Source organism: Sipha flava, unplaced genomic scaffold (genome assembly GCF_003268045.1).
Source record: "Sipha flava isolate LNK unplaced genomic scaffold, YSA_version1 327_pilon_pilon, whole genome shotgun sequence".
Taxonomy (NCBI): domain Eukaryota; kingdom Metazoa; phylum Arthropoda; class Insecta; order Hemiptera; family Aphididae; genus Sipha; species Sipha flava.
In genome coordinates, this window is record NW_020273015.1 from 283495 (window position 1) to 298699 (window position 15205).

The 15205-nt window shown below is 26.3% G+C and overlaps 1 protein-coding gene across 5 annotated transcripts; it reads left to right on the forward strand.

The window, feature by feature from the left end:
* The first annotated feature begins 2804 nt into the window (after window positions 1-2804).
* On the forward strand, window positions 2805-12555 carry LOC112686880. Of its 5 annotated transcripts, none has more exons than XM_025559343.1 (7): window positions 2805-2904; window positions 2981-3084; window positions 5077-5352; window positions 5533-5944; window positions 10459-10678; window positions 11888-12074; window positions 12159-12552. In XM_025559343.1, exons 4-5 carry the CDS (start codon window positions 5582-5584, stop codon window positions 10582-10584), a joined length of 489 nt encoding a protein of 162 aa, XP_025415128.1. In that variant the 5' UTR covers window positions 2805-2904; window positions 2981-3084; window positions 5077-5352; window positions 5533-5581; the 3' UTR covers window positions 10585-10678; window positions 11888-12074; window positions 12159-12552. The 5 variants fall into 5 exon arrangements, with proteins under 5 accessions (XP_025415128.1, XP_025415131.1, XP_025415130.1 ...); XM_025559342.1 differs by adding an exon at window positions 11462-11505 and having other exon boundaries at window positions 2822-3084; window positions 12159-12555; XM_025559346.1 differs by lacking the exon at window positions 5077-5352 and having other exon boundaries at window positions 2820-3084; window positions 5517-5944; window positions 12159-12553.
* Window positions 12556-15205: the final 2650 nt, after the last annotated feature.

Here is a 15205-nt window from a genome sequence, read left to right on the forward strand (position 1 = left end):
AAGTTTAAGTGAAGTTAAAAGGAAGTTAAAAAGAAACTTAAAAAAAAATCTTGGTTTTTATGTATAAATTAAAAAAAATTAAATACTATTATAAAATATACCTAATATAATAGTTAATCTACTTACACTAAAAAGTATAACTATACGTTTAATGTTATAAAATGGTTTTCCAAAGAATTTTTTTAAACTAATGAAAAATAGTCATAAAATACAATTATAATATCAATAAATCGGTTCAAAAATATACAAATAATAATTAAAGTAATTATTAATATTAACGTCAATTAAAAAAAAAAAAAACTAATATTACTTATTTTTCTTTAAATAGATTTTTTATGAATTTATAGTTAAAATTTTGAAATAAATAAATAGATGAAATTGATAAATTGGACATTTTTTCTTATATTAATGACGATCTTAAATAGTTTTTTTACACATTTTAAAACAGAAAACGATCTCTTGCCACTTGCATTTGAAGAAGGTAAAGTGCAAATAATTCATAAAATTATTTCGATGTTAGGAAACAATGCCTCTAAAACCTCTAAATGTTTTCAGTGTTCTCAGTTGTTATATAAAAGTATTTTTGGTGTCTGATGAAAAATGTTTTGAAAAGTTGACCAGTTTAGTAATTTTTGGTACAGTTTTGCACTGTACCAACTCTTCTACAAAATCTGTTTCTATGTCCAAACTGTACAATTCAACAATTAAGAAAACAACAACTGAAAATCAAATCGGAATAATAGAAAATACCATAAATAACAATAAAAGATCTACCAACAAAAAATATAAAAATGACGTTAGATTCAAAAGTTGTACAAAGTTGGAACACCCTACATATTTTTTTTCTAATAATAATTAAAATACTTTTTCTAAAATAATTATTGTTCTTAATATATATTTATTTTTGTGGGAAATTTTATTTATGCCCCACTAAATTTTCCACCCTAGAGCAAATCCTCCTTTTGCTCCTAGGTTAATTCGACCCTGCTCAGAAATATATATCGTGGCTATATCATAATTTTCGGTACTTATTATTTATAATATTATATAATATTATATTTTATTTACTATGCCAAATATTTAATGAAAAATTGACAAAACTAACAAAGAAATATACGAAAATATAAATTTTTAGTTTTAGATAGTTAAAATCAAATGGAGGTTTAAAAAACAATTTAAAATAATACATTTCATACCGCCAAGGCTGATTACTATTTTATGTTTAAGTCTTTACAATCTGATATTAATTATTACAATTACAATTTTGACCTCAGAAAACCTTAACTAAGTTAGATTTTATATATATTCTGGGTATCATTTAATCTCATAATTTATAGTAAATATTTCATAGTAAGGAAATGAAAACAAACTCGTATGATAGTTTAAAATTATTAAATACCAAAGTATAATCAAAATTATAATAATATTAACTTTAATTTAAAAAAATGTTAAAAATAATAAGTTTATAGATTAAATAAAATAGAACGCGTAGTTTTAATTTTTAAATTTAAATTAAAACTAGAGGGATTAAGAAAAAAAAATGATTAATAAGTTACCAAAAACAAAATAATCAATACATCCGTTACTTTTACTATCTATAATTTTATTGAATGTTTGAAGGAATGTTTAACTGTATCTATATACTCTATAGTGCATCTAAATGGAAAATTAGAATGATAAATTTGTATGAATTCAACACGTACGTTATAATAATAAAAATACATTTCTTCACGTAAACAAAATTATTTTACCAAATCCTGCAGGTATCAGTTCTACATAATTTATGGAATATTCATCAATCCGAACGTCCTGAATCCTAATGAATCAAAACCTTATAAAAGGTAAACAATAATCAAATTACCCTATATATTATATGCTTAGTTAGTGCCGGATTAAATATTTGTGGGCACTAGGCAATTAAAATGTTGGGCCCTACAAAATTATTTTTTACATACATCTTTAACATAACTATCCAATAATTTAAATAAACAGCTTTAATAATGACCAACTAAATAAAACTAAATAAATAAAATCGTGTTTATTACATTTTTTTTATTCGGGAAAAAAATTAATTAATTACTATATTATTTCTATTTTTTTCAAAATTATTTTATTATTATTACTGCATATAACACTTACAACTTAATATATATTATATTTCATAATGACTTTTGTCCTGTAAATTTTTAAACAAAATTCGGGTATTATTAAATAAAAAAAATATAGTTTTCCGTTTTCACAGGGCCCCTTACATGAGTGAGGCCCTAGGCGGGCGCCTAATGGGTAATCCGGCATTGGGCTTAATGTATTATTGAATACTCGTATAGAAAAATGTATTGATTTGATTAAATTCATAATATATTCGTTTTATGAGTACCTACTACCTATTTATCTACACAATTATTACAAAAATTGAAAAAAAAAATAAGAATAACTTGAGGTGATTAAACCTTATTATAATTGACAACTAATTAATAAATACTTGAAATCGGTAAAATTATTAATATAATGATAATATAATAATATGTACTTAACTTGACATTTTTTTTTTTTAATTACCAAATAAATTGCATGTTTTATTGAATAAATTTGCATTGTTTATCATGTAAAATATAATACAAGATGCATTTTAAAAAATAGATATTAAATTTATATAAATTTTACCTGATTTTACCATCAAATTTATATTAAAGAAATTAATCGAGGCTACACTGCATACAACATTTGTTAACATTGGAAAAAAACAATAAACACCATCACAGTGGGTCACAATATAAGAACAGCTAAGGTTGTTCGTCAAAATATTAAATTGCCGGCTTTAGTGACTCACGCCATCAGGCAGGATGTGTCTGTGCGCAGCTAGTGTAATATTCTTCCAGTAGACGTTGAGCATTGAGAATTGATGTAACTACACATATTCGTTAAAATACAAAAATTAATAATTACTAATCAAATTGTAAATTTAATGTTGTGCATACAGAGGAATTTGCATTAATTAATTGATTCTAAATTTCTAATCAAGTGCTAATAATGATGTATATGCTACAGAATCAGTTGTTTATCTTCATGCATATAATTTAGATAGTAAGTAATCATATATTATGTATAATATATTTAAATATTTTTCTATACTAGTGAATATTTTTTAGTATTTATTACTATATTTTGTTAATTATAAAATTCACCAAATCTGTTAAAAAACTATAAATATTGTTTTAAATTTCAATTAATCTACAAGCAAAATGGTCACGTTATAATTAGTAGAATAATTCATGATAATAAATAGTTATCAAGCAACAATATAAATAACTAATAAGTAATACCGTATTCAGAATATTATTATTATTATTATTATTATTATCAGTTTGTACTTACAAATATTTCATTATAATTGGACTGGATTAATCATTAAAATACAGAATTAAATTCAATACTAAAACTGATTTTTTTTACTAAACATTTTGAATTTATTAAAGAAATAAATACAAATTTAAAACAAAAATTATATTTACTCTTATATGTTGATTATTTTATCTATACCATGTGTATTTCTTGTAACTCATCCGAATTATTAACCCATATATATATATATATATATATATGTGTGTGTGTGTGTGTGTATTATAATATAATATACCAAATTCTAACAATTTAAAATTATATTTGTTTATAATATTTTTAATAAGTAAACATTCAAGTTTCTCAAATAATATTTTATTTTTATTCTAAATAAACAATATTTCTTATTCTAAATAATTTTTATTTTAACCAAAAAGAAATCTCAAAAATGAATTTGATTAAATTAAGAACTATAATTCTAGATGTACTTCCCAAAGCAGATTCAAATTTAATGAATTCAATATCAATATTATAATGATAGATTCGTCATTAAAAATTAATTTATTCAATTAAATATAAATAATCAATGCTGGCATTTTAAAAATATTTTTTGAACAATAAAAAAATAATTATCATGATAACGAAAACGCTGAACTTAATAGGTAATTATAATTAACATATACAGTACACACGTATATTTATACCACTATATCAGTGGCGTTAAAATATACGCAATATTATAAGTATAGTTACAGAAATGTTCATTTTTCCAACATAAAAAGTAAAACTATTTTATAACAGCCGATATTCTAAATATTTAATATATTTGAAATACAATTGAAAATGTTTTAAATTACATGAACGGTTGAGGACAATGGATTTTTTTTTTTAACTAAACGAATTTTCAATTACAATATTATAAATTATTGTTAGTTAATATCCTTAGAACCAACTCTGAAGTTATATGATTTTATTTTGAAATGTAAAACTGCTGTTTTGTGCGATACTATACAAATATTTCAATGAGATTATTATTGTATCAACAGATTTTATATTTTTAAATCAGATAACAGCAATATGTAACATAGACGATAATATTATTACGTCGTTGTTGTCACTATAGCATAAAATATGACTGTTGTGTTGATTTACTGCGTAGCATATTTATTATGATGAACATTTCATACTTTATATCCCATTAGAAAAAAATCACGTTAAGGTGTGGGTCCACGAGGTCATCGTCTCAAACGTACAATGGTAATGTCAATGAAAGTCTGGAGTTTTTTATACCACTATAATACGTTAAATCGTTACAATTTCGGCTTGCTTTATTGTTGTTATTTTTTCGTGACTACACGTTATCGAAAGAGTCAAGGACATGAGCGTTCATTTTGCAAACAAATCACCACACGTGATTCGGATTTCAAAGTCATGCATCGTTTTCACGATTGTAATTTAAATTATTTAGAAATATTATTATAATGTCAATCACGATGGTTTTCACGGTCAGTAATCGTTACCAACGGATATTGCACTGATAAGAAAACCTCGAACAGGAAACCGTGATTGCCACCGCTAAAAATGTTTGCAACTATAATCACAACATTCACAATAAAATCCGATCACTATAATAATATTATACTTAACTCACGTCTCACGATGATATAAATACTTGAACCATTATGGTGTTGTTGTATTATGCAGCACTATAATATTTCGTATCTAATTATACTGCAGTAGGTATGTAGCAGCTCTCGAAGTCATTGAATAAGACCGTGCCATGCACCTCATAAGGTGAAGAAGTAAAAACCATCGATGCGAATATTCATTATTATCAGTATTAGGATTTTAAGATTCGAAAAAGGAAAAAAACCTATTATAAAATTGTGAATTACAAAGAAAAACGTGTGGAAGACGCTTGAATATCGAGATGATTCTGCATGTAATAAGCCAGCAATACACTGGTTCGATATCGACAGCAATCGAGAAACCACATCGGTTGATAAAAATTCGGTAAATATGAAACTAAAGTATTTATCGATCGATTGATGACGAATCAGTGTATACCGATTATATATTGACGGTTTCTAATATTTTTGTAATACTTAATATTTTGGATTTCTTAAGAACAAATTATACGTATGACCATGTACCTATTCAACCAATGACTGTGTAAGTGTGGTGATTTTTCAGAAAAAATGCACAACGTTAGTACGGAAACCGACCACAAGCTGTATATGTGATGCCGATTAACGGCAACGCGTTGGCCAAATATTTGGTCATGATGTCTCAAGTGATCGCCTGGTTTACAGTGAGTGTAATGCTGTTGCGCAGAGGACTAAACCAGGTGAATGCGGACGGACAGCAACAACCGTCTATGTACAAGTCAGAGATGGGGATGATTGTCAATGACACGACCGTAAAGCCGGATATCGGTCATCATAATCATCAAGGGACAGCAGCTAAGCCGTTCGACGAGAGCGGCACCCACGCCGTGGTGGCCGGCGTCATAATGATCACGATTGCGGTTATCATGTTAATTATCAGTCCCACGATAATGCTGATGAAAATGGTCGACAAACGGAACCACAGGGTTTTGGACATAGTAAGCACGCGTCAAAAACGATTTTCTCAAAATATAAACCACTATACTGTAATTATAGTTATTATCATACTTATGCTTCGGGCTTTAAAAACGTTTTAAAACGAAGTTTTCTTTATTTGAACGCGTCATGTGGGATATATCAGTGACTAAAATTGTGTGCAATATGACACACTTTGTGTAATACGAAATTTTAAGTGTGTAGTATGAAATTAAAAAATGTGTTGTGATTCTATTCTCTATATTATGGTATTTATTTTTAATTTTACATATTTTTGAAAGGGGAGTACGATAAAATCCTTAAGTGTGCAGTACGAAAAAGTATATATTTTAGCCTCTGAAATATATGTCGTGACATTTGATATCTCCCTTTGTAAGATATTTTCGCTTATGATTATACATATTGTAGGTTACATTTTTGAAACGTTTAAATAACTTATACACATACACGTATAGATAAGTATCAATGTTATATTGAGATCGAGCCTTGGCCTGATATTTTTTAAAAATTTAGGATTGATTCAATATTAGATTAGGATTATATTCATATTGGGTCGAAGTTTGATTGCCAAACAATTTGAAAGCTTCATTACAAAATTAAAACCTAACATCAATATTTTTTGAGTTAAAACCATTATCCCTTCCTCCACTTTTGGAACGCCTTTGGGTAGATATTTAGATATTGTGGCCTCTTTTTAAATATTTTTCCTCGACTAAATGTTTAGGACTTCGGTACTACTACATACAGGGCCGTGTTAAGAGGGGAAGGGTCAAAAGGGGAAATTTCCCACAGGCACCGTAGTTTTGTAAAAGTAAGGGGTTGTCTTTATTTGCACTTGATATGCTACCTATGCCCAGTGGCCCCGAAGAAAAAATTATTTTGCCCCAGGGCGTTGAAATGTTTGACACGACTTTGACTACACACGTACGTTTATATGATGATCTATATATCCGAGTTAGATAAGTACACAGATAAATTGTAGTACATTCATTGAAATTAGAATCAGTATAGATTTTTATAAATGTAAATAAATTTAATGTGAATTTTAAAACCGACCCCGACGTATACCTATTTATACGAGTATATATATACATATTAGATTTTTTTATTTGGCCCTGCTATATTAATATGACTTAACCTTGAACATTTTCAGTATCTCTCTTAATAATAATAATAAATAATAAATTTCTCACTTAGGTCAGAATAAAAACTAAAAACCTATTTTTAACATGTGGCAAAAAATTGGTTAGAGTAATTTTGCTTACATTTCATTATGGGGACCGGCATATAATGACTCTAATTTCACCGAGTAACTGCTGTGTCATATTGATTTTGTATACGAGCATACTGTTAAACATTATTTAAGTGGATTTTGGTAATTATAATGGTCAGAATAAGACTACAAAAGATTTAAATTTGTATTCATAGGGGTAGTTTTTACTACTTACCAAATTAAATTACATTATTAAATAGTTCAATTAAAATTAACTCATCGTTTTGCTATGACAACTTCAACATGCTACTAATAAAATAATATGAAATCTCACGGATATGTACAACATATCATTTGTATCATATTTATGAATATCATAAAATAATTACTGTTGTTTTATATTAATAATTTGACGTATTCGACAAATAAATAGGTCAAGTAATTATATTATAGGTCGAAATACCAACATAACGGATGACCGCTTGTTTAACTCAAGTGTTACCGTTAATAATTAATTAATACCACTGATTTTATAGTATTTATAATAATTATTATTATTATAAATACTATAAAATCAATGGTATTACGCACAAACGAGATAAAATTCCCAATTAACTATTCTTATCACCAAATAAACATACAAATTATTAAACAATTTAGAAGATACGTTCATAATATTGAATTATAAATATGGCTTTTTTTCTGTAAAAAATTTAAACATACATAAACTAGGAATTATTTTTTTAGAATAAAATAAGTACTTTAGTTGTGTACTACTAAAATGGCATATTTTCAGATAGGGAGGCTCACGGAGTCCCAGTAGCGTATTTGGAACTCAATTAAGGAGAGGGCCGATCACGTGTATAAATACTATATTATTCTATTATCTATAGACAATATAGGCTTTAACCGTGATTAAAAGATCACCAATAAAAAATTTTAATATGCTAAGTTCTTGCACGAAATATAATAAGTAAACATTTACATGTGTAAATTCCTACACGAAAAAAGTACATGATTCATTGCTGAAAAACCAGATAATTTTAATAAAAACGAACTTTGCGATTATTTAGTAACAAATTATATAGAGGAAAATATTACTTTCCTCATAGTAATTAGACTAATGCTAGTTCTTGTAGAAGTCTTACTACAAATGCTTGTGAAAGATTTCACTCCGAATTTAACTCAAATTTTTATTATCATAATTCTAATATATTCAAAATACTTAGAGTCTTAAAAATGTTTTAAGCAAATACATATATTAAACTAATAACATCAGATATATGGATCTCAAAAATAAGCAAAACAAACGAAATTATGTAAACAACAAAATCAGTAGCGTGGTGAACTTAATTCAATAATGAAGCACAATAATTTATATAGTCTGACCAGAAAAAAAAATGTATTAAATTTTTTTGGAAGAAAGGCTGAGGTGAAGGAGAAGAAAAAGAATAACTATTATTGAAGTAAATAAATTTATTTAATATAAATGCTTTTAACACATTGAATGATCTTTCAAGTTTCATTATTGCCTTTTCAAAATAAATTATGAAATCCCTTTCATAACTTAAAAATATTAAACTTTCCAGACCCGGGACATTCATCACCTTTTTAAATTGAGGCACGTACTATAAATCAAGTCCTTTGCACACAACTGAACAAAATATGAGAATACATCTAAAAACAAATAACATAGTATGATTATATTAAAATATTGAGCTTTCATAATATGCCACATAAAATTTAACTATTATTATTATCATTATATATATAATTATCATATTAAATACGTATAATATGTGGATCAACTATGCATTATTATATATGAACAAAATTCAATTAAAAATTGAAAATTATAAAACACAAAACAAGCAAATTTCAATCACACAAACAACATTGACTGTCATCAGTCTGAATAAAATGGGAAGGAAATTTTTTAATATATTGTTATAATTTTTATTCATGTAGAAACCTTATAACCTAACCTAACCTAACCTAACCTTATATTTTTTTCTTGAAGGAACTTATGTAAACATACCCAAATATGATTTTTACCTGCTATATCTCTTGAGGAATTTACATTTCCTCAATTCCAAGGGGGAGATGATCTATACATCGCTACAGCTATGCAACTTGGGATTCAGACCCCACCCACCATTGTTGTAGTTGATACTTATCTAATATAAGTTATAAACATATTAAATTTTATTTTTTCATATCATCACAAAAAATTATCTAAATATCTCCCTCATGAATTTTTTTAAATATGTGAATGTACTACTTATTTGCATGACTCAAAATTGTGTGAACAATAAGTTTTTTCTAACTCACAGCACTATTCCCAATTAGAACAAAGTCAGTATTGATAAAACTTCAATTTACACAATTATTGCTTCTATTTTTTTTTTTATTGATAATTTTTTTCAAACATATTTTTAGCAATTTTTTTTCATTTGAAAATGTGTATTTAACAATTGTATTGGTAATTTTATTTACACAACCAAAAAATAAAATAATAACATAATTATATTGTATTTCAACTTATAATATAGCTTGCAAATTATGAGCACAACAAATGTAAAACAATTTCACTTATTATTAAAAATTCATAAGCTAGAAAACCCTGCAATTTTGTTTTCATATTACTGTTTTTCCATTTAATTTTCTTGTAAAAGAGCAACTACGCTTTTTCTTTTCTTTCATACGTAATTACTAATCAAAATGAATTTATGCGTGTAGTGTACCTATACAAACAGTACTATTTAATAAACAAATAACATTGCTATTTGTTTAGAAAATACAATACTTAATTATCATACATACATTTTATATATATTTTCTACCATATAATCAGTGATAACTGATGTATAAATATATTAAATATTATATAAATTATTATTATATTATGTATGTATTTAAACAATTTAAGACAATAAGAAGTTTCAAATATTGTTATGAGAATTTAATTGCACATCAGATAATTTACCATCATTGGATTCGGCATTGGTAGTATATAATTGGCACAATTGTAAATTGATGAGTCAATAATACAGAGAAAAAGTATAGTGAAAATACCGTACTGCTACCGGAACTAAAAAAATCTGAGTGTTTACTTGTAAAAAAAAACTATGCTTATTGTTAAAAACTTAAATCGTGGATTTGTTCACACTTGGAGAAATGTAAACAAAAATATTAATAAAAAAACAATAATTATACAATATAATAATATATATATATCGCAGTATTTCAATATGTATCATATAAATAAATAAACTAACAAAGTGTTTTACATTTTTAATGTAGGAATTAGAATCACCACCAAAATACGAAGATGTGGTGGAAAGCGCCCCAAGATATTCTTCGTTGTTTATTTTTAATAATGATGGTGAAATGGCATTGTTGCCTGAAAATACACAAAGACAAGGATAATAATCAAAAGCAAGTCGTTTGAAATAATTAACATCGTTAATTAGTTATTTACATCAACTGCACTTGAACCCTTACCTACATACAACATCAAACGGTAAACTATTTTTGTTTATACTTCGAATTACCTATGAGATGATGTAACATAAAATTTATAATTCTAAAACCACTTGCCATGGACAAATGATTTTAAATTTAAAATGGAAAACATTATATAATACTTATTAAAATGAGACGAAAATAGGTAATAATTGGTAGGTATTATTACCTCGGTAAAATAATTGTAATAATCATAAACAAAAATTGTACTTGCACCATTGTTGTTTAATATTAATATTATTTATCAATAGGTTAGCTAAAACGTATAAAATAATAATAAATCAAGATGTTATTATTTTTGAAATCTTAAACTTCTTTACGGTTGTAATTTTACAATTAAAAAATAATTTAACAAATAAATTTCAAATAAAATTTCAAAATGATTAAAAAACGTAAGTATTTAAACAAAAAAAAATTAAGAAAATAATAAAAAATTAAATTAAAATTAAAAATTAATATATAGTTAATACTATTAACTAATATTTTTTATATTGAAAAAATATTCTCTGAATTCCAAATTTATCATAATTCCATTCAACATTTATTTTCTGCCAGGCTCAAAAAGTTGGCAATATGTTAATAGCAATAATACTTATCAGTATAAAATATTGACATTTCTTTTTAAACATTACTGATCTTGTACATAAGCATGCCCAAGAGGGGTTTAGTGGGTTCAACCTCTACCCTTGACTATTATGAATGATTATTGATTTTACATTCTTATGTTATTTTTATATTAAATGACGGGCCGGTCATCGTTTGCGCATCATCTGTTTATCAGTGCCAAAATAGCGTACATCATTTGCGCATCAACATAATAGTAAGGTAGGTAGGTGCAAGAGAGTATTTGAATTACGTGAGTTTTTATTTAAAAGTAAATAAATAAAATATGAAAATAAAATAAAACTCAATAATGAAATTAAAATAATATTATTAATCAATAGGTATATTTTAATATCCCATTCATTTTTACAAAATCAAGTATATTTTTATAACCTGTGATATACCTAAGCCAATTAGTTTTCGATGTTCAGGAGCCCATTGTAAATAATGGATACCACAAGAAAAATCTTTGATTTTTATGTAGGCTTCTGATTGTATTTCTTCGATGTTTCTATAACCTAAGTACCTATGTAAAACAATTAAATGTAGTATCAATAAATTAATAATTTATAAAAATTACAATTGCATACTTTCCATATTGAAGGATTGAAAAATGAAGACTGTAAAACTGTGCATTGTAATGCGAATGAAATACCCCGGGTAAGGTAAACGGGTAATGTGCAAATGATGAATAACCCAACAATCGAACGATGTCTTAAAAAAAAGATCCAAATGAACAATAGTAATGCGCAAACGACTTACGGCCCAAATGGCAATATGATAGATACCAAGTAATTTTCAAAACATTTTTTTTTATGTTATTATTACGATTAAAAATATACTTAGGTGTACATAATGATATTATTTGATTTTAGTTTTGAAACACGCCTAGACATTACTTTACACTGGCTACCACATCCAGTTCCGGATCTAAGTCTCAAGAGGCCGGGGTATAAATACAAATTGGAGCCCTCTTAAAAAAACAATTACTCATCACAACACTTATATATTTATTTAATACATGTTGATATACCCGCTCCCCATTCAAAATTTCTGAGAAAATCTCTAGTTCTGTAAATAATATTTTAAATATGTAAATAATAATGAAAAGCTGTACATTAATATTAATCTTAAGTATCGTACCAATAATAATAAATATGTTGCATTAATTAAAACACATTTACTATACACTTGGTTACGGCCCATCTATATTATCTACATCCGACTGGTTTTTTGGTCTTTTTAAAGCACACGAAAGATAATATCACCCGTTATTATAATAAACTACTCTAATTTCAGTATTGATCATTATTCGCATATTATTTTTAAAAATCATAAATAACTATAAATCGACTTATAAATATTAGAATCAAATCACTGCATTTTAAATATTAATAGTGTTTATGGGTACCATAATGTAAAATGTTCCTTGACGGATATAAAACATGATGATTTTAAATATTTAAACTACATGTATCGTTTTATTTTGAGATGAAAAGTTCAAATCAGTTATTCTACAAGTCATAAAAAAATATTTAATCCTTTTAAAAATAATACTCTAATACTTAGTATAAATACAGGATAAAATAAAAATGTATTCTAGATTTCAAAATTTAATATGTATAAGTTCAATTTTTTTCCGCTGGCATTTAACACACAGAGAAAATTGGTAAACATAGAATTCACAATCGTTCATACATAAATATTGCGTAATCCATAAAAAGTATTGTTAGTCATCAAACTTTAACATTTTCAATAAATAGTTGGTATTATTTTTATCATAATTTATGTGAAGTCATCACTTATGTGATTTATCATAACTTATGATTCATAAGTTTAAAAATGCATCTACACTGAACAATTGAAACAATGGATCGACAAAAAAGGTAATTATACACATGAAATTAATTTCTAAAATTTCCAATGTGATGGTTATTGTACAATCTTTCAAATTTAGTAAAATAATGGACTTAATACTAACTGCCAATAAATGAATTATTTTAATGACTGAACACAGAAAAAAATAAATTTCATCCTGATAATGAACATGTGATATCATATTTTTAATAGGTACTCAAGTAATTATTTATAATATCTTAATTTAACATTTTTAAACTTTATACGAATACCTACTAAGAATTCCATCAACAATTTTGATTTAATTACCTATGCTATAGGCTTATATTTATAAAATATATAAATATTTTAAATTTATTCTAATTACATAAAATGGAATAACAATATTTTACACAGGGCTTTGCACCCGAATTAACCCGAACCCGTAACACCCCTAAAAACCCTTAAAAAATCAAACATCCAAAACCCATATAACCCGAATGATTTTTTTTTTAAAACACTCGAATGAACCAAAACCCGAATAAAATATTGGTTTTAACCCGAAACCCGAATAATTTTTTATTTTACAATCTTTATGTGACATATCATTTTGTATTTATTTTTTGTGGTTATTTCAATTTGGTCATTAGTTGTTTGATAGTAAAATTATTATTCACAGGAATAATTTCACAAATAATTTACAAAATTGATAATTAATCTAAATGTATCTAAATAAAGACAATATCAATATATCATATTGACAGGTGTGCATGAATGGTATTGTATGTTGAATGTTCAAGTGTAAACAACTGAGATACTATTTTTAAAATTATCCCAAGCGGATACGTCGTATTATTATAATTTAATAGGTAATAGGTCTTCTACGAATCACCGAGTAGTTATTTATTGCAATACTGTAAGTCTGAAATAGAATTGATGTCTCGCGTATGATTACCTAAATTGTTGTTCGCGTTATTCATATTTGTTCAGCGTATGGCGTGTACTACATATGTCTATGGCGTGAATTGTCAATTTTTGTTGGTGTAATAATTTCATCGTAACATTCATAAGTATAAATTAGTATTATTTTTGTATTACACTATGTCTTAGCTAGTGCGTTTTTAGGATATGCACGCACCACAAACCATAAGCGGAAATTTGTGGGGGGGCTAAGCATTATTTGCTTATTTTACCTATAGGTACCACTGTGCGCAATTATTTATTTTAACTAGGCAATTTACGAAGTTTGACAATTCGACATTTTTAATCAACAATTTAAACAAAAAAACAATTAGGTGCCTTATCTTAAACATTTTTGGAGTAGGTATTCTAAGCAAAAATTATTAATTAATTAAATTAAATAATCTATATGGGTGTTATTACATTGATTGCGATCGTTCCAGGTCATGACAAGAAGTTTGTAAAATCTTACGAATTAGATTTAATTTTTATCACAGAATATTTCTTTTTTAATTCAGTTATTAAAAATGCATTTTAAAATTATATTAATTATTGTATTTGAGTCACATAACAGTTTTTAGGGCTAGGAGGGCTAAGACCTGTACTTTATATTTCTGGGGGGCTTAGTCCCCTCAAGCTCCCCTCGATTTTCGCCTATGCCACAAACACAAACGCAGAATACAAAATAGTTTATTTTTTGTCAAATGCAATATGCCCGCACTAACTAGGAGTAGAACATAGTGTTTGTATTTTTAATTTTAATAGATTATTTATAAGCTTCATACACATGTAAAATAACCCCCTCTTCCCCGATATTAAATCGTAGTTACACCATTGCTTGAAATTAACATAATGATAGTTTGATCTAAAAAACTGTTGCACAGTCGTATAAGAAATTGATATTTTATTACATAGGCAGGTAACAAAAATGATAAATATTTCATTGGTGGAGGGGGGCTCTGCCTCCCCATAACCCTCCACTAATGAAAAATAATATTTTTCCTTGACTATTTAACACCCGTACTAACCAATATTAACCCGGATAATAATGGTCATTAACACCCAAACGTTTGTTTAAATGTTGTAGTGCGGTGATTGAACACCCGAAATCCAAAACTCAAAAAAA

Coding starts and splice junctions, on each gene's coding strand:
- LOC112686880 (XM_025559343.1), top strand. CDS start 5,582: ATGCCGATTAACGGCAACGCGTTGGCCAAATATTTGGTCATGATGTCT. Junction 5,945..10,458: donor ACCACAGGGTTTTGGACATA/GTAAGCACGCGT, acceptor TTTTTAATGTAG/GAATTAGAATCACCACCAAA.